Here is an 18,960-nt window from a genome sequence, read left to right as displayed (position 1 = left end):
TGTCTTTATCACTGCTACTCTCCCCTGCACTGTCCCTGTGTCTCTCTCACTATTACTGCCATCGACTGTCAGTGCCTCTGAGTGTGCTTATCCCGTCACTATCATTAGGAGTGTCACTGTGGACTCTCCCTGCCCCTGCTGTCTTTAGCACTGCTACTCTCCCCTGCACTGTCCCTGTGACTCTCACTATTACTGCCATCGACTGTCAGTGCCTCTGAGTGTGCTTATCCCTGTCACTATCATTAGGAGTGTCACTGTGACTCTCCTGCTCCTGCTGTCTTTAGCACTGCTACCTTCCCCTGCACTGTCCCTGTGACTCGCTCACTATTACTGCCATCGACAGTCAGTCCAGTGCCTCTGAGTGTGCTTATCCCTGTCACTATCATTAGGAGGTCACTGTGACTCTCCCTGTCCCCGCTGTCTTTAGCACTGCTACTCCCCCTGCACTGTCCCTGTGTCTCTCTCACTATTACTGCTGCATTGACAGTCAGTGCCTCTGAGTGTGCTTATCCCTGTCACTATCATTAGGAGTGTCACTGTGACTCTGCCTGCCTCCTGCTGTCTTTATCACTGCACTCTCCCCTGCACTGTCCCTGGTCTCTCAACTATACTACTGCCATCGACGTCGTGCCTCTGATGTGCTTATCCCTGTCACTATCATTAGGAGTGTCACTGTGACTCTCCCGCCCCCTGCTGTCTTAGCACGCTACTCTCCCCTGCACTGTCCCTGTGACTCTCACTATTACTGCCATCGACTGTCAGTGCCTCTGAGTGTGCTTATCCCTGTCACTATCATTAGGAGTGTCACTGTGACTCTCCCTGCCCCGCTGTCTTTAGCACTGCTACTCTCCCCTCACATCCCGTGACTCTCTCACTATTACTGCCATCGACTGTCAGTGCCTCTGAGTGTGCTTATCCCTGTCACTATCATTAGGAGGTCACTGTGACTCTCCCTGCCTCCTGCTGTCTTTAGCACTGCTACTCCCCCTGCACTATCCCTGTGACTCTCTACTATACTGCCATCGACTGTCAGTGCCTCTGAGTGTGCTTATTCCCGTCACTATCATTAGGAGTCACTGTGACTCTCCTGCCCCCTCTGTCTTTAGCACTGCTACTCTCCCCTGCACTATCCCTGTGACTCTCTCACTATTACTGCATCTGCCACGACTGTCAGTGCCTCTGAGTGTGCTTATCCCTGTCACTATCATTAGGAGTCACTGTGACTCTCCTGCCCCTGCTGTCTTTATCACTGCTACTCTCCCCTGCACTGTCCCTGTGACTCTCTCACTATTACTGCCATCGACTGTCAGTGCCTCTGAGTGGCTTATCCCTGTCACTATCATTAGGGAGTGTCACTGTGACTCTCCTGCCCCTGCTGTCTTTAGCACTGCTACTCTCCCCTGCACTGTCCCTGTGTTACTCTCACTATTACTGCCATCGACTGTCAGTGCCTCTGAGTGTGCTTATCCCTGTCACTATCATTAGAGAGTGTCACTGTGACTCTGCCTGCCTCCTGCTGTCTTAGCACTGCTACTCTACTCCCCCTGCACTGTCCCTGTGACTCTCTCACTATTACTGCCATCGACTGTCAGTGCCTCTGAGGTGCTTATCCCTGTCACTATCATTAGGAGTGTCACTGTGACTCTCCGCTCCCCTGCTGTCTTTATGCACTGCTACTCTCCCCTGCACTGTCCCTGTGTCTCTCACTATTACTGCCATCGACAGTCAGTGCCTCTGAGTGTGCTTATCCCTGTCACTATCATTAGGAGTGTCACTGTGACTCTGCCTGCCCCTCTGCGTCTTTAGCACTGCTACTCTCCCCTGCACTGTCCCTGTGTCTCTCCACTATTACTGCCATCGACAGTCAGTGCCTCTGAGTGTGCTTATCCCTGTCACTATACATTAGGAGTGTCACTGTGACTCTGCCCTCCCCTGCTGTCTTTAGCACTGCTACTCTCCCTGCACTGTCCCTGGTGACTCTCTCATTACTTAACTGCCATCGACAGTCAGTGCCTCTGAGTGTGCTTATCCCTGTCACTATCATTAGGAGTGTCACTGTGACTCTCCCTGCCTCCTGCTGTCTTTATCACTGCTACTCTCCCCTGCACTGTCCTGTGACTCTCTCACTATACTTCCATCGACAGTCAGTGCCTCTGAGTGTGCTTATCCCTGTCACTATCATTAGGAGTGTCACTGTGACTCTCCCTGTCCTGCTTCTTTAGCACTGCTACTCTCCCCTGCACTGTCCCTGTGACTCTCTCACTATTACTGCCATCGACAGTCAGTGCCTCTGAGTGTGCTTATCCCTGTCACTATCATTAGGAGTGTCACTGTGACTCTCCCTGCCTCCTGCTGTCTTTAGCTCTGCTACTCTCCCTGCACTGTCCCTGTGTCTCTCTCACTATTACTGCCATCGACAGTCAGTGCCTCTGAGTGTGCTTATCCCTGTCACTATCATTAGGAGTGTCACTGTGACTCTCCCTGCCTCCTGCTGTCTTTAGCACTGCTACTCTCCCCTGCACTGTCCCTGTGACTCTCTCACTATTACTGCCATCTCAGTCAGTGCCTCTGAGTGTGCTTATCCCTGTCACTATCATTAGGAGTGTCACTGTGACTCTCCCTGCCTCCTGCTGTCTTTAGCACTGCTACTCTCCCTGCACTGTCCCTGTGACTCTCTCACTATTACTGCCATCGACAGTCAGTGCCTCTGAGTGTGGCTTATCCCTGTCACTATCATTAGGAGTGTCACTGTGACTCTCCCTGCCTCCTGCTGTGTCTTTACACTGCTACTCTCCCCTGCACTGTCCCTGTGACTCTCTCACTATTACTGCCATCGACTGTCAGTGCCTCTGAGTGTGCTTATCCCTGTCACTATCATTAGAGAGTCACTGTGACTCTGCGCCTCCTGCTGTCTTTAGCACTGCTACTCTCCCCTGCACTGTCCCTGTGACTCTCTCACTATTACTGCCATCGACTGTCAGTGCCTCTGAGTGTGCTTATCCCTGTCACTATCATTAGGGAGTGTCACTGTGACTCTCCTGCCCCGCTGTCTTTAGCACTGCTACTCTCCCCTGCACTGTCCCTGTGACTCTCACTATTACTGCCATCGACTGTCAGTGCCTCTGAGTGTGCTTATCCCTGTCACGTCATTAGGAGTGTCACTGTGACTCTGCCTGCTCCTGCTGTCTTTAGCACTGCTACTCTCCCCTGCACTGTCCCTGTGACTCTCTCACTATTACTGCCATCGACTCAGTGCCTCTGATGTGCTTATCCCTGTCACTATCATTAGGAGTATCACTGTGACTCTCCCTGCCTCCTGCTGTCTTTAGCACTGCTACTCTCCCCTGCACTGTCCCTGTGTCTCTCTCACTATTACTGCCATCGACAGTCAGTGCCTCTGAGTGTGCTTATCCCTGTCACTATCATTAGGAGTGTCACTGTGACTCTCCCTGCCTCCTGCGTCTTTAGCACTGCTACTCTCCCTGCACTGTCCCTGTGACTCTCTCACTATTACTGCCATCGACTGGTCAGTGCCTCTGAGTGTGCTTATCCCTGTCACTATCATTAGGAGTGTCACTGTGACTCTCCCTGCCTCCTGCTGTCTTTAGCCACTGCTACTCTCCCCTGCACTATCCCTGTGACTCTCTCACTATTACTGCCATCGACTGTCAGTGCCTCTGAGTGTGCTTATCCCTGTCACTATCATTAGGAGTGTCACTGTGACTCTCCCTGCCTCCTGCTGTCTTTATCTCTGCTACTCTCCCCTGCACTGTCCCTGTGACTCTCACTATTACTGCCATCGACTGTCAGTGCCTCTGAGTGTGCTTATCCCTGTCACTATCATTAGGAGTGTCACTGTGACTCTCCCTGCCTCCTGCTGTCTTTAGCACTGCTACTCTCCCCTGCACTGTCCCTGTGACTCTCTCACTATTACTGCCATCGACTGTCAGTGCCTCTGAGTGTGCTTATCCCTGTCACTATCATTAGGAGTGTCACTGTGACTCTGCCTGCCTCCTGCTGTCTTTAGCACTGCTACTCTCCCTGCACTGTCCCTGTGACTCTCTCACTATTACTGCCATCGACTGTCAGTGCCTCTGAGTGTGCTTATCCCTGTCACTATCATTAGGAGTGTCACTGTGACTCTCCCGCGCCCCTGCTGTCTTTATCACTGCTACTCTCCCCTGCACTGTCCCTGTGTCTCTCATCTATTACTGCCATCGACTGTCAGTGCCTCTGAGTGTGCTTATCCCTGTCACTATCATTAGGAGTGTCACTGTGACTCTCCCTGCCTCCTGCTGTCTTTAGCACTGCTACTCTCCCCTGCACTGTCCCTGTACTCCTCTCACTATTACTACTGCCTCGGACTGTCAGGCCTCTGAGTGTGCTTATCACTGTCATGTCACAGCAATGTTTGGGTCTGTAACATTATCATCATGTTCACTCAGTGTCTCATGTATTGTCACTAACATGGTCTCTCTGTTTCTTTTACTGAGCGTCATTATCTCAAATTTTCATCAGCTTTGTTTCTGGGCATGTTACGGTCACTGATTATCAATCTCTATCAAAAGCTTTTTGTTGCTGCGTCAGTCACGGATTGTTCTGTACCCCTTTGTCACAGACTGCAGGGGTAGCAGTAGTCAATCTGCTAACAATAATACTCCCTGAACAGAGGAATCTATAATAGTATATAGTATAGAATCCAATACAAAATTATTACAGTCAGGCTGATACAGTATAGTACAGTGCGCTCGGGTTTAGCCTATTAGTCATTCCCGCGCGATTCAGAAAGTAAAATGTGCAGCCAAGCCGCACATTTTACTTTCAGAAATTAACGCCTACCCAAAGGTAGGCGTTAATTTCTGCCGGCGCCAGGGAGTGTACAGAAAAGCAGTAAAAAACTGCTTTTCTGTATACCCTTCGACTTAATATCATAGCGATATTAAGTCGGAGGCCCCCAAAAAAAAAATTAAAAAAAAAATAAATTTAAAATCGGCCGGAAGACGACGCTCAATTATGCCGGCATCCGTTTTCCGAACCTGTGGCTGTCAGCGGGTTTGAGAACCGACGCTGGCAAAATTGAGTGTTGGCTGTCAAAACCCGCTGTCAGCCGCCGCTCCTGTCAAAAAGGCGCTAGGGACGCACTAGTGTCCCTAGCACCTCTTTTTACCGCGGGCCCTAACTTGCATAGGCCACCCTCCTGTATCGCGCGCCCAGGAGAGTGGCCTGTGTGCGCGCCGGGAAAGCGGGCACTCGCTGGCTCTCCCACGCATTTTTCTGTATCGGCCTGAAAATGTTTAGAAAATCATTTATCATTGTAATACAAAAATAGTTTACTGTCTTTACATAATAAACGTATCATAAATAACATATATTTTATCTGTAACATAATTGCGGCAACACACCCCATAGCAACCCAAAAATCCCATCAAAAATTTAAACCACATCCAAACATAAGAACATAAGAAATTGCCATGCTGGGTCAGACCAAGGATCCATCAAGCCCAGCATCCTGTTTCCAACAGTGGCCAATCCAGGCCATAAGAATCTGGCAAGTACCCAAACACTAAGAAGATCCCATGCTACTGAAGCAATTAATAGCAGTGGCTATTCCCTAAGTAAAATTGATTAATAGCCATTAATGGACTTCTCCTCCAAGAACTTATCCAAACCTTTTTTGAACCCTGCTACACTAACTGCACTAACCACATCCTCTGGCAACAAATTCCAGAGCTGTATTGTGCGTTGAGTGAAAAAGAACTTTCTCCGATTAGTCTTAAATGTGCTACTTGCTAACTTCTAGTCCTAGTCCTTCTATTATTCCCCCTAGTCCTTCTATTATTCGAAAGTGAAAATAACTGAGTCACATCTACTCGTTCAAGACCTCTCATGATCTTAAAGACCTCTATCATATCCCCCCTCAGCCGTCTCTTCTCCAAGCTGAAAAGTCCTAACCTCTTCAGCCTTTCCTCATAGGGGAGCTGTACCATTCCCTTTATCATTTTGGTTGCCCTTCTCTGTACCTTCTCCATCGCAACTATATCTTTTTTGAGATGCGGCGACCAGAATTGTACACAGTATTCAAGGTGCGGTCTCACCATGGAGCGATATAGAGGCATTATGACATTTTCCGTTCTATTAACCATTCCCTTCCTAATAATTCCTAACATTCTATTTGCTTTTTTGACTGCTGCAGCACACTGAGCTGACGATTTTAAAGTATTATCCACTATGATGCCTAGATCTTTTTCCTGGGTGGTAGCTCCTAATATGGAACCTAACATCGTGTAACTACAGGAAAAGGTTATTTTTCCCAATATGCAACACCTTGCACTTGTCCACATTAAATTTCATCTGCCATTTGGATGCCCAATCTTCAAGTCTTGCAAGGTCCTCCTGTAATGTATCACAGTCTGCTTGTGATTTAACAACTCTGAATAATTTTGTATCATCCGCAAATTTGATAACCTCACTCGTCGTATTCCTTTCCAGATCATTTATATATATATTGAAAAGCATCGGTCCAAGTACAGATCCTTGAGGCACTCCACTGTTTTACCCTTTTCCACTGAGAAAATTGTCCATTTAATCCTACTCTCTGTTTCCTGTCTTTTAACCAGCTTGTAATCCACGAAAGGACATCGCCTCCTATCCCATGACTTTTTAGTTTTCGTAGAAGCCCTCTCATGAGGACTCTGTCAAACGCCTTCTGAAAATCCAAATACACTACATCTATTGGTTCACCTTTATCCACATGTTTATTACCCCTTCAAAAAAATGAAGCAGATTTGTTAGGCAAGACTTCCCTTGGGTAAATCCATGTTGACTATGTTCCATTAAATCATGTCTTCTATATGCTCTACGATTTTGATCTTGTGAATAGTTTCCACTATTTTTTCCGGCACTGAAGTCAGGCTCACTGGTCTATAGTTACCCGGATCGCCCCTGGAGCCTTTTTAAATATTGGGGTTACATTGGCCACCCTCCAGTCTTCAGGTACAATGGATGATTTTAATGATAGGTTACAAATTTTAACTAATAGATCAGAAATTTCATTTTTTAGTTCCTTCAGAACCCTAGGATGCATAACATCCGGTCCAGGTGATTTGCTACTCTTTAGTTTGTCAATCTGGCCTACTACATCTTCCAGGTTCACAGTTCAGTTCGTCTGACTCATCACCCCTGAAAACCATCTCTGGAACTGGTATCTCCCCAACATCCTCATTAGTAAACACGGAGGCAAAGAATTCATTTAGTCTTTCTGAAATGGCCTTATCTTCCCTAAGAGCCCCTTTAACCCCTCTGTCATCTAATGGTTCCAACCGACTCCCTCACAGGTTTCTTGCTTTGGATATATTTAAAAAAGTTTTTATTATGAGTTTTTTGCCTCTATGGCCAATTTCATTTCAAATTCTCTCTTCGCCTGTCTTATCAATGTTTTACACTTTGCTTGACAATGCTTATGTTTTATCCTATTTTCTTCAGATGGATCCTTCTTCCAATTTTTGAAGGATGTTTTCTTTGCTAAAATAGCCTCTTTACCTCACCTTTTTAACCATGATGGTAATCGTTTTTGCCTTCCTTCCACCTTTCTTAAGGCGTTGAATACATATGGACTGCGCCTCTAGGATTGTATTTTTAAACAATGTCCATGCCTGTTGAACACTTTTAACCTTTGCAGCTGCACCTTTCAGTTTTTTCTATTTTGCTCATTTTATCAAAGTTTCCCTTTTTAAATTTAGTGTTAGAGCTGCAGATTTACTTATTGTCCCCCTTCCAGTTACTAGTTTAAATTTGATCATGTTATGATCACTGTTGTCAAGTGGCTCCACCACCGTTACTTCTTTCACCAAATCTTGCGTTCCACTAAGAATTAAATCTAAAATAGCTCCCTCTCTTGTTGGTTCCTGAACCAATTGCTCCATGAAGCAATCATTTATTACATCCAGGAACTTTAGTCTCTAGCAAGTCCACACTCATACATACAATAAAACATACCAAAATATCCAAAATAATCTAAAACTCTCTGAAACACTTATCGCTACTCATCCCACACTAAATCTTCAATATTATCAAACATCTCGATCCTACTGCCGCTGTCTTCAATCCCTCCCAACAAGGTTCCTCGTTTCGCCTCAGAGGGCTTCATCAGGGGATACTTCTTGCACTGCTTACATCCGGGATCTCGCAAACAAGTATTCGGCACTGTAAATTAAAAAATACAAAAAAACCTCTTAAAATATCTTCCTCAATACTCCTATATTATATTTATATCAATTTAACTACCCAAAACTTACCTAAAAAAGAGCATTGGTATGAATTTTCACATCAGTTTGAGGATCTAAAGTTTTGTGTTTTGGGGCAGAGAAGAACCGATACCATCATGGCAGTGGACATTAGCTGTAGAAGATGGATCAACAATTCATATTTAAATGGAATACTGTAACACCTAATGGTTTAAACAAGGATGTAGAGTGGGAGGCATTTTATTGAGTTCATGTTTAGGCGAGTAGTAACTCTGTTTACGTTTGTGAGATACGGGGGCTTGGCATATGAGAGATAAACTGGATTGGAATGGCAGAGTGTCATGTTTTGATTGTTGATAAGATATGTGTATGATAGGTTGGTAATCTCTTCTATTGGTCGTTTGGAGGGCTGGGGATTATTTCTGATTGGTTTGTAAAGATTTTTAAAGATTGCCGCCGGAGAGTGTACTTGGATGGACCTGGGCATCTTTTGTGAACACGGGAATGTTATGCTGATTTTGAGACATGTTTTGTTTTTTGAATGGCGCTTTTGTAGTGAGGTAAGTTGTTGTGAGAAGTTTGAGTGAGTGGTTTAGTTTTTTGAATATACATATTGTTACGCTGGTTGGCCACGAACCACACGGCCGATCCCACTCACCTTCCAGCTGGGGAGGGTTTCCGGCACGGCTGCAGGCCAGAGGAGATGCCTGCAGCGCATTTCTCTTCGCGGCACGAACCTCCGACAAGGAGCCTTATTTATTTATTTATTTAAAAACTTTTATATATCGATTTTCACGGAGAGTATCCGACCAAAACGGTTCACAAGTTCAATTTATAACAAGGCAAAAATAATAAAAAATTAATAAATAAAAATAAAAATAAACAGAAAATAAATAAAAATATAGTAAAGGTTTGAAAAAAAAATACATCGTGTAAATATAATCCCTGACTCATTTAAAGAGCCTAAACTAAAAATTATTACAAAAAACAAGAAAAAGCCAGAAAATATACAAAGTTAAAAAACCAGAAGCCATAAATTATTAAGTGATTAGAATAAGCAAGCTGTTAAGGGTCCAACATATCATAACCTGGTACTGACATTATGAGGAACTTTGAGGAAGGGTATTTTTTTCCTCAATTCTGGCATAAGCTATCGTGAATAGGTAGGTTTTCAAGCCTTTTAAATTCCTTGTGATCCGTAATAGATCTCAAGGTATTTGGAATCGAATTCCATAGAATGGGACCCGCCACAGAAAAAGCCCTCTCCCTAGTTATGTTTAGTCTAGCCAATCTGACAGTAGGCACATCAAGAAGATATTTGGAGGTAGACCTAAGTGCAGAGCCAGGTAGAATCCGGATCATGAATTAGTGTATGTATTAATGACAAAATTTTGTATTTCACCCTAAACTTAATGGGTAACCAGTGTAACCCATACAATACGGGGGTGATGTGATATCTCATAGGTACTCCTGTTAACAAACGAGCAGCAGTGTTCTGAATCTGTTGCAAAGGTCTTAAGGTGGAATCCGACAGACCCAGAAAAAGACTATTACAGTAATCTAGACCTGAGAAAATAATAGCTTGAATGACCATTTGAAAATCTGATTTAAATAGAAGAGGCTTTATCCTTTTTATTGTCTGTAATTTAAAAAAAGAAGTCTTAATCAGATGAGAAATGTGATGAGTTAAGGACAAGTTGGAGTCTAATTGTATTCCCAAATTGCGAACTACTCTTTTTATCTCAATCACCTCTGTACCTAGTGTGACCGATGAAGGTGGACAGTTGATAGGATTTTCGATCACACTTAACAGGAGTAACTCCGTTTTTTTTTTAATTGAGTTTAAGCCTACTATGGCTTAGCCATTGTTCAATTGTCTTTACGTACAAATTACATAATGAGATGGTCTCTGTCCAAGATGTTTTATAAGGGACGTAAAGCTGTATGTCGTCGGCATAAATTCTAAATTGAAAGTCCAAGGCTGACAGTATCTGGCACAGTGGAAGAAGATATATATTAAACAACACTGGTGATAGAGAAGACCCCTGTGGCACCCCTGTTTTTTGAGTGTACAATTGTGATGATTTACCTTTAAAATTAACTTGCCAGCAACGGTCTGAAAAATAGCTCTCAAACCAGTTTAATACTGTACCTTGTAACCCTATACTTTGAAGTCTGGATAAGAGAATTCTATGATCAAGCGTATCGAACGCTGCAGATATGTCCAATAACACTAACAGATAGTCTATATTGGAATCGAATCCTCTTATATAGGTATCAAATGTAGAGAGAAGAAGGGTCTCAGTTGAGTAACCCTTTCTAAATCCGTGTTGATTTGGGTGTAAGATGTCATAATCTGATAAATATTCTCTTAACTGATACAAAACCGAGGATTCGATGATTTTTGATAAAGATGTCAAAGCCGCAATGGGCCTAAGGTTTGAAAGATCCATCATAGAAGAAGTTTTTTTCTTTTGAATAGGGGTAATGGAAGCTTGCTTCAGGTGACGAGGGAAGATTCCCGTTTCTAAAGATTGATTTATGATTGAACATACCAATTCTGGGAAATGAGCCGCCAGATCTTTAAATAAGTTACCAGAACAGGGGTTTAGGTGAGAGTTAGATGGCTTATGTTTACTGATTAGTCTTTGTACTGTCTCTATAGTAATTTTATCAAAAGAACTCCAAATATGTACAAACAGGTTGATCTGGATAAACAGGGTAGGGCAAGTTCTGAAAATCAATTATAATGTTTTCAATTTTTGATTGAAAAAATATGGCTATTTTATCACAGAAGCTATTATCAATTTCAGCAGACTCATGACTCGGGGAAGAAACTAAAGATTTAACAATGTTAAATAACACATGAGGATTTTTATTTGCTAGATTAATTTTATGTGCATAATATTTCTTTTTTTTCTGCATTAATCTCAGATCTATACACTCTTAACTGAGCAAAATAACTATTTTTGTGTGAGAATTTTTATGTTTTCTCCATAGACGCTCCTTTTTTCTTAACAGTATTTTTTGCTTACGTAATGAGTCTGTAAACCAAGGGTTCTTTACTTTCCTCTTGTATCATAATAGTTTTTGCAGGAGCTATTGTATTTAGTGTATCTTTTATAGTATTGTTCCAACATTCAAGAGTATTTTCGATATCATTTTGCATTATTGTATCTAACTTGTCAGACAATTCTGTAAGAAATTCCTCATTAGTAAATTTTCTTCTAACTTCAACCATTTTTTTTTGTAGTATTGTCCCTATGTTGATTCTGTATATTTACTGGGAAAAAGATTAAATGATGATCAGACCAAGGTACTTCTTCATTCTTCACCTTATCTAGGGGTATTGTGAAAACTGTGGGATTATAAAATACTAAGTCTAATGTATTACCTTTTTTATGAGTAGGTGAAGAAATTAATTGTAGCCAACCTAAACCTTTCATAGCTTCCAAAAATGCAATGGTAGACATAGACTTATTTAACACATTCACATGCATATTAAAATCACCTATTAAAATAGTATTTTCAAAATTCAAATTCATTGTAGTGATAAGTTCTAAAAACTTAGATAACTGAGTTTCTAAGGTAGTAGGAGGACAATACATAATCACTATATTTAGAAGGGAAGTTGTGATTATGAGCATTTCAAATGGGTCTATATCTACGATTATTTTCTTACTCGGTTTAAGGGATGCTTTTCTAAGGGCAACAATTCCTCCTCCTTTACGTTTTACTCTAGACTGGGAAAAAAATAACATATTCTTTCGAACATAGACTATTTAATAGGACCGTATCTGATTCTGCTAACCAGGATTCGGTTATTAATAGGAAATCCGGTTTCTTATCTTTAACAATATCTGCAAAAATTGGAATTTTTTGTCTAATAGACTGTGCATTACAGTACATAATCGTTACAACAGTAAAAAGGACAGAGTATGTTACCATTGCCGGGCTAATAGGACACAGACATTGCCTATTAATACTTTTTGATTTATAGTATGGGTTAAGAATCTTAATGTAAGGACTGTACCGTCCCTGTCCCATTATGGTATGGATATCCATAGTGTAGATGTACTTTCTCGGTGTCTCTCGGATCTCGCGAAGGGGCTCGCCCCTTTGACTCGCTCCTTCGACGCGCGACGCCTCCAATTTCGCCGCGACTTAATCTCAGCGTCTCCCCTTGATGACGTTTCGAGTTGGGGGCGTGTCCAGCCTGAGCTGGATCGCTGAAGCGCGGGAAGGGTGTTAGGAGATCCCAGATAGCTTGCAGAAGCTTCACCACTCAATAAAATCACAGTCTCTGGTTAGTAGCAAGGAGGACAAGGCCAAAAAGTAGCCCCTCCGATTTCGCCACGACTTTATCTCAGCGTCTCCCCTTGTTTTGCGGTAAAGACCCTGCCGCCGTTCCCTGCTCTGCCCGCGGTCCTTCTTAGGTGCGTGCTCGTGCTACTAGGACTACATTTAAAGGGCCCAAGGCGGGAACCCTAGGGTGAACCCCGGTTGATGACGTCACTTCCTGGGACTACTTAACTCCTTCCTGGCTTTTCCCACTTTGACTTGGCAAAGAGATCCTTCCTTGCTAACTCCGCCTCACTTCCTGAGGATCCTGTGTTCCAGTTCCTGCTTCCAGCGTGGACGTCTCAGGTACCCGCTCCTCGGGGGCCTCTCTCTCGTCCTGGCTATCTGCTCCTCGGAGGGCCTGTTGCCTGGAACCCTACCTGCTCCATTACCTGGGGCTTCCCTGGAACTTCCCGGGTACTCCACTCTGCGGATCATTTCTGCTCTACCAAGTGCCTCCCTGGTGTACCCCGCGCTGCGGGCCATTACCATCCTTCTGAGGACCTCACTGGCGCACCCTGCCTTGCGGACCGCTATCAGCTCTGCCAACGACCCTCACCGGCGTACTCTGCTCTGCGGGCCAGTACCATCTCTACCAAGGGTCTCATCTATGTACCTCACTCTGCGAACTGCTGTCATCTCTACTGAGGGTTCCACCAGCATACCCTGCTCTGCGGGTTAGTACCATCTCTACCGAGGACATTCTTGGTGCACCCCTCGCTGCGGCCACTGCCATCTCTACAGGAGACGTCTCCAGAGTATATACTCCACAGGCCACCACCAACGCTACGGAGGTATTCTCTCTGGGTATATCCCACTCCACCGACCCTGTGTGACCTCCTCTCTGGCACCCCCTGCTCTGTGGGTAGTGGTTATATCTCTTTAATAAAGACTCTATACTGCTCCTGTGTCTTACCTCGGCTGAGACCTAGCCTGACGACAGTGAGGCTCATGGGGCTTCTCCCCGTGGGCGGTACCACCTCTCAGTGCGGTCCAGGGTTCACACACCAACTGGGCTTACAGAATCCAAACAGATTGCCAAGTCCATGAACCCGGCACAGATCTTCGCCATCCAGGCCATTCCCAGTCTGGCCCAACAAATCTCGGAACAGCAGAAGTATCTAGATACCTTGGCTTCTTCCTTCGACCGCCTAAACGCCCGCCTGGATTCTCAATCAGGTGATTTGGCGGTACTTAAATCCATTCCCGGCCTTATCCAGAAACTCCAGAATCTTCAGTCAACCTTGGAGTTGGTAGTGGCAGACGTTAACCGTCTTGCTGCCTGCCAAGTCGTGCTGACTCAACTCAATGTGCCACCTCCACTCCCGGCACCTCTCACACTAGTTTTGGATCTGGGTAGAGCGTCTATTTAGCTGCGGTACCACCGCGTTACTTGGGAGACCCTAAGCCGTGTCATGGATTTTTAAACCAATGTTACATGCACTTCACCTTGAAACCAGCATTGTTACCAGATGAATCGGTTAAAACGACCTTTATACTGTCCCTTTACCTCTATGGTGACTCCCTCCGGGTCTGATGGACAGCTGGCTGACATGGCGTCTCCATGCCGTCTCCCTCCAGCGTCTCCGGAACTTCTCGACGCTGCAACTCCGCCATCTTGTCCTGATGCCTAGGGCGTGCGCGTCCCGACTCTTGTACCAGCAAGGGCGCGAACCTCAGGGGCGTCCCCCTGAGATGACTTCATCTACTTCCAATATTTAAAGGTCTTTGAAAACGCTAACAAATCAAGTTAGCAAGGATTCATCCAAGCTACTCTGCCTCCTTGGACTTACCAGGGGTACCCATTCCTCAGGGGCCTTGCTCTTTTCTTTATTTTTTAGATTACAGATAGGAATCGGTACTCACTCCTCGAGGGCCCATGTTCCTGAACACTCTGAAGATTCTCTACTGCCTGGAAGCGATCGCAGATACAGACATGTGTGAGTTACTATTTCAGATTACAGATAGGAACCGGTACTCGCTCCTCGAGGGCCCATGTTCCTGGACACTCTGAAGATTCTCTATTGCCTGGAAGCTATCACTGTTACAAACAACTGTGAGCTACCATTGCTCTCTCAGAGCTTTCCCTGGAACCAGGTACTTGCTCCTTGAGGGCTTAATCCTTTCCAGCTCCTGAGCTTACTTGAAACCTTTCGTGAGTTTTGTCATCTAGTTCTATTCATGAACTCTGCCTATTCACTTTCTACAGTTTCTCAACAGCTCAGCCATCCTGGGATTGCTGTTCCAGTACCTGAGGGACTTCAGCCCTGCCGGGCATATCAGTTCACTACTGCCACCTCTGGTGGTTTCTAATAACCCGCTTAATGAAAGAACTAATGTGTGTCTGTCTCCATACTCCAGCCTAGCTGGTGGTCCCGCTCGGGGTATCCTCCCGGGAGCGTGGTCATCTGCCATCGGCCCAGGGATCCACCCACAACTATTACAGATTGCTCCTCCCATCAAGCATCTTCTCCATAACAGATTGCTAACTAGAGCAGCAGATATACAACAGATTGCTAACTCCAGCAACTCAGTTCCTAACAGATTGCTAACTCCTCCCTTTTCAGGAGCCCGCAACACAGATTCATAAAACCTTCTTAGGCGCGTGCGCGCGCTACTAGGACTACATTTAAAGGGCCCAGGGCGGGAACCCTAGGGCGAGCCCCGGTTGATGACGTCACTTCCTGAGACTACTTAGCTCCTTCCTGGCTTGTCCCACTTTGACTTGGCAAAGAGATCCTTCCTTGTTAACTCCGCCTCACTTCCTGAGGATCCTGTGTTCCAGTTCCTGCTTCCAGCGTGGACGTCTCAGGTACCCGCTCCTCGGGGGCCTCTCTCTCGTCCTGGCTATCCACTCCTCGGAGGGCCTGTTGCCTGGAACCCTGCCTGCTCCATTACCCGGGGCTTCCCTGGAACCAACGCTGCTCGCTTGCAAGTACTCCGCTCTGCGGATCACTTCTGCTCTATCAAGTGCCTCTCTGGTGTACTCCGCACTGCGGGCCATTACCATCCTTCTGAGGACCTCACTGGCGCACCCTGCCTTGTGGACCATTATCAGCTCTGCCGACGACCCTCACCGGCGTCCCCTGCTCTTGGGCCAGTTCCATCTCTACCAGGGGTCTCATCTATGCACCTCGCTCTGTGAACCGCTGTCATCTCAACTGAATGTTCCACCAGCATACCCTGCTCTGTGTGTCAGTACCATCTCTACCGAGGACATTCTTGGTGTACCCCGCACTACGGGCCACTACCATATTATCAAGGACATTCTTGGTGTACCCCGCGCTGAGGGCCTCTTCCATCTCTACAGGAGACTTCTCCAGAGTACATACTTCACGGACCACCACCAATGCTACGGAGGTATTCCCTCTATATCCCACTCCACCGACCCTGTGTCTCTGGGTCTGTGTGACCTCCTCTCTGGCACCCCCAGCTCCGCGGGTAGTGCTTCTATCTCTTTAATAAAGACTCTATACTGCTCCTGTGTCTTACCTCGGCTGAGACCTAGCCTGCCTACAGTGAGGCTCACGGGGCTCCTCCCCGTGGATGGTACCACCTCTCACTGCAGTCCAGGGTTCACACACCATCTGAGCTTACAGAATCCTAACACATATGCCTTTATTTTTTGATTCAGTTGCCACGCAATACTTTGAAGAACAGCGGCAGGGAAGAGCATATTAAAGTACAGTTATTGAAGGATTTGAAATGTATTTTTTGCTGACTTAGAGATGAGAATCGTTATCTGAATGAGCCTAAGTTGTTGGAGGATATTTGAATAAATGGTTTAGTTCTTTGAATACATACAAATTAAATTTTCCATTTTGGTTTAAGGATATTAGGCACACCCTGCTTTGAAGAACAGTGGCAGGGTTGTGTATATTAGAGTGAAGTCATTGAGGAATTTGAAGTGCATTTAATGCGGGTTTAATTAATTTTTTGGTATGTATCCTTTTTATATTATGTTATTGTTCGGTATTGATTATTAATATATGGGTTATGTTTTTGTGACAGTGAGTGTTCAACAGGTTATTAATTGGGTATTGTGGCTGCACTTGTGCACATCTTTTTTAGGTAAGTTTTGGGTAGTTAAATTGATATAAATATAAGATAGGAGTATTGAGGAAGATATTTTTAGAGGTTTTTTGTATTTTTTAATTTACAGTGCCGATTACTTGTTTGCGAGATCCCCGATGTGAGCCGTGCAAGAAGTATCCCCTGATGAAGCCCATTGAGGCAAAACGAGGAATCTTGTTGGGAGGGATTGAAGACACTGGCAGTAGGATCGAGGTGGTTTGATAATATTGAGGGTTTAGTGTGGGACGAGTAGTGATAAGTGTCTCAGAGAGTTTTAGATTATTTTGGATATTTTGTTTTATTAATGTATGAGGTATGAGTGTGGTATGTTTGGATGTGGTTTAAATTTTTAATGAGATTTTTGGGTTGCTATGGGGTGTGTTGCCACAATTATGTGTTAGATAAAATATATGTTGATTTATGATACGTTTATTATGTAAAGACAGCAAAAATATTTTTGTATTACAATGGTAAATGATTTTCTAAACATATTGTAATCATTTTGTATTGGATTATATACTATATCCTATTACAGATCCCTCTGTTCAGGGTGTATTATTGTTGTTGGTATACAGAGGGAGTTATTTACTCCTGAGTTTTGTACCAGTAGTCAATCTGCTGCCAGAGGCACGGGTTGAAATGGCAACCCTCTCTCCCATGGTTTGAGGACTTATAGTGAGGGATGGTCCCCCATGGGGGTTTGCTCTGCTGAAAGGGCGGGATTGGGGCCCCTGCTTTTTTACCTGCTTAAACCCCACCCGGTGTAGGGACGCTTGGGTACATCCCAGGAATCTGGACTGATCTGGGTACATCCGGGGAAAGGAAAATTGGTTCTTACCTGCTAATTTCCACAGATCAGTCCAGACTCCCACCCGAGTTTGGAGAATCCACTTGATCTGTGGTTTTTTATATATAAGCTGAAGTATTTCAATTGGCTTTTGTGGCTCAGGTGATGGTTGAGATACTCAAAAAATAATAATAATCCATAGAAGGCTAGTGAAAGATAACAACAACCAAATTTGAAAATTCTTTTACTGAAACAGAACAAAAATATTCAAAAGAATATCTTGGATTCTTGGACAAATGTTAAGAAGGAGGAAAAGACCTCAGATCTCTGGCGCATACTATCTCAGCTGATTTGAAAATATCATTGTTTTTCTGATCATGGGTCAAAAAACCTCCATCCAACATATTAAAGGGATTTTTTGAAAATTTAATTAAAAAAAAAGTTTGGATTAGAAAAACACTGACATCTTCAAGTCGGCTGAGATAGTATGCCAGATCTCTGAGGTCTTTTCCTCCTTCTTAACATTTGTCCAAGAATCCAAGATATTCTTTTGAATATTTTTGTTCTCTTTCAGGTGATGGTTGCACCTACTGACTTATATTGTTATAAGGATCGTTCAGATTTTTAGATTCTTTCTTCTACTGCTCATTCAGTGGGAAATGTTTTGTTAGGTTACGTTGAGTTTTTCCATCTGTTTTCCCTCTTGGTTTGGGTACAGGTCAATACTAATGGACCATAGGTGGCACACCAGGTTAAGTGACAGTGTCAGTAAAACTTTCTCTGTCTCCATCTGCTGGAAGGAAGGCAAAACCCAGGAATCTGGACTGATCTGTCGTACTACAGGAACAAAACTTAGCAGGTAAGAGCCAATTTTCCTTTAACTCTGTTGCTGCTGTCTGTGACTGTCTTTGCAGGTCCCTGTCACTGACAGTTTTTATGAGTAACTGGTTAAGGCTAATGACTATGTTTGTGATTCTGTGAGTGTAACTCAGTATGTCTCAGAGTCTTTGACTATCTGTGGTGTTTCAATGGATATCAGTGTCTGCGACTTTGAGTCTCTGACTCTGATTGTATTTCAGTGTCACTGTTTCCTGCAGCCTTGACATTTATTTATTTATTTATTTATTTCTTTTGTATACCGACATTCGATCGAGATATCACATCGGTTTCCAGAAAACAGGTTGAATAGAGCCGGAACTGCCCTATTTTACATTGTAACAAGCGAACAGTTGATTAAACAATAAATATAAGGAACATTGTAACATATGAATAAAATTAAAATTAAATATTAGATGTGGGTATATAGAAATGGCATATAGCCTATATACAATATGTACAATATGACTTGGTAATGAGTAGGGTGGGGGACAGGGAAGAGGGAGGTTACGAGAAGGGTGGGGGACAGGGAAAAGGGAGGAAAGAGAAGGGGGGAGGGGTTATGCGTTCATGCAGAGTAGAAATTATGCGGTAAGGCTTTCAAGAGTGTTTATTATAGGATGTTGGGGTTCAGGAGGG

The 18,960-nt window shown here is 44.2% G+C and overlaps 1 protein-coding gene across 1 annotated transcript in view; it reads left to right on the top strand.

Moving 5' to 3' along the window:
* Window positions 1-18,389, top strand: part of LOC115089460 (synembryn-B-like) — a 161,345-nt gene extending 142,956 nt beyond the window's left edge. Inside the window, exon 8 of the mRNA XM_029597551.1 lies at window positions 18,360-18,389. Within this exon, the coding sequence (XP_029453411.1) occupies window positions 18,360-18,389 (30 nt within the window). The remainder of the gene's footprint in view (window positions 1-18,359) is intronic.
* Window positions 18,390-18,960: the final 571 nt, after the last annotated feature.

This window comes from Rhinatrema bivittatum, chromosome 4 (genome assembly GCF_901001135.1).
Source record: "Rhinatrema bivittatum chromosome 4, aRhiBiv1.1, whole genome shotgun sequence".
Classification (NCBI taxonomy): domain Eukaryota; kingdom Metazoa; phylum Chordata; class Amphibia; order Gymnophiona; family Rhinatrematidae; genus Rhinatrema; species Rhinatrema bivittatum.
This window is presented reverse-complemented; position numbering and strand designations above follow the sequence as displayed.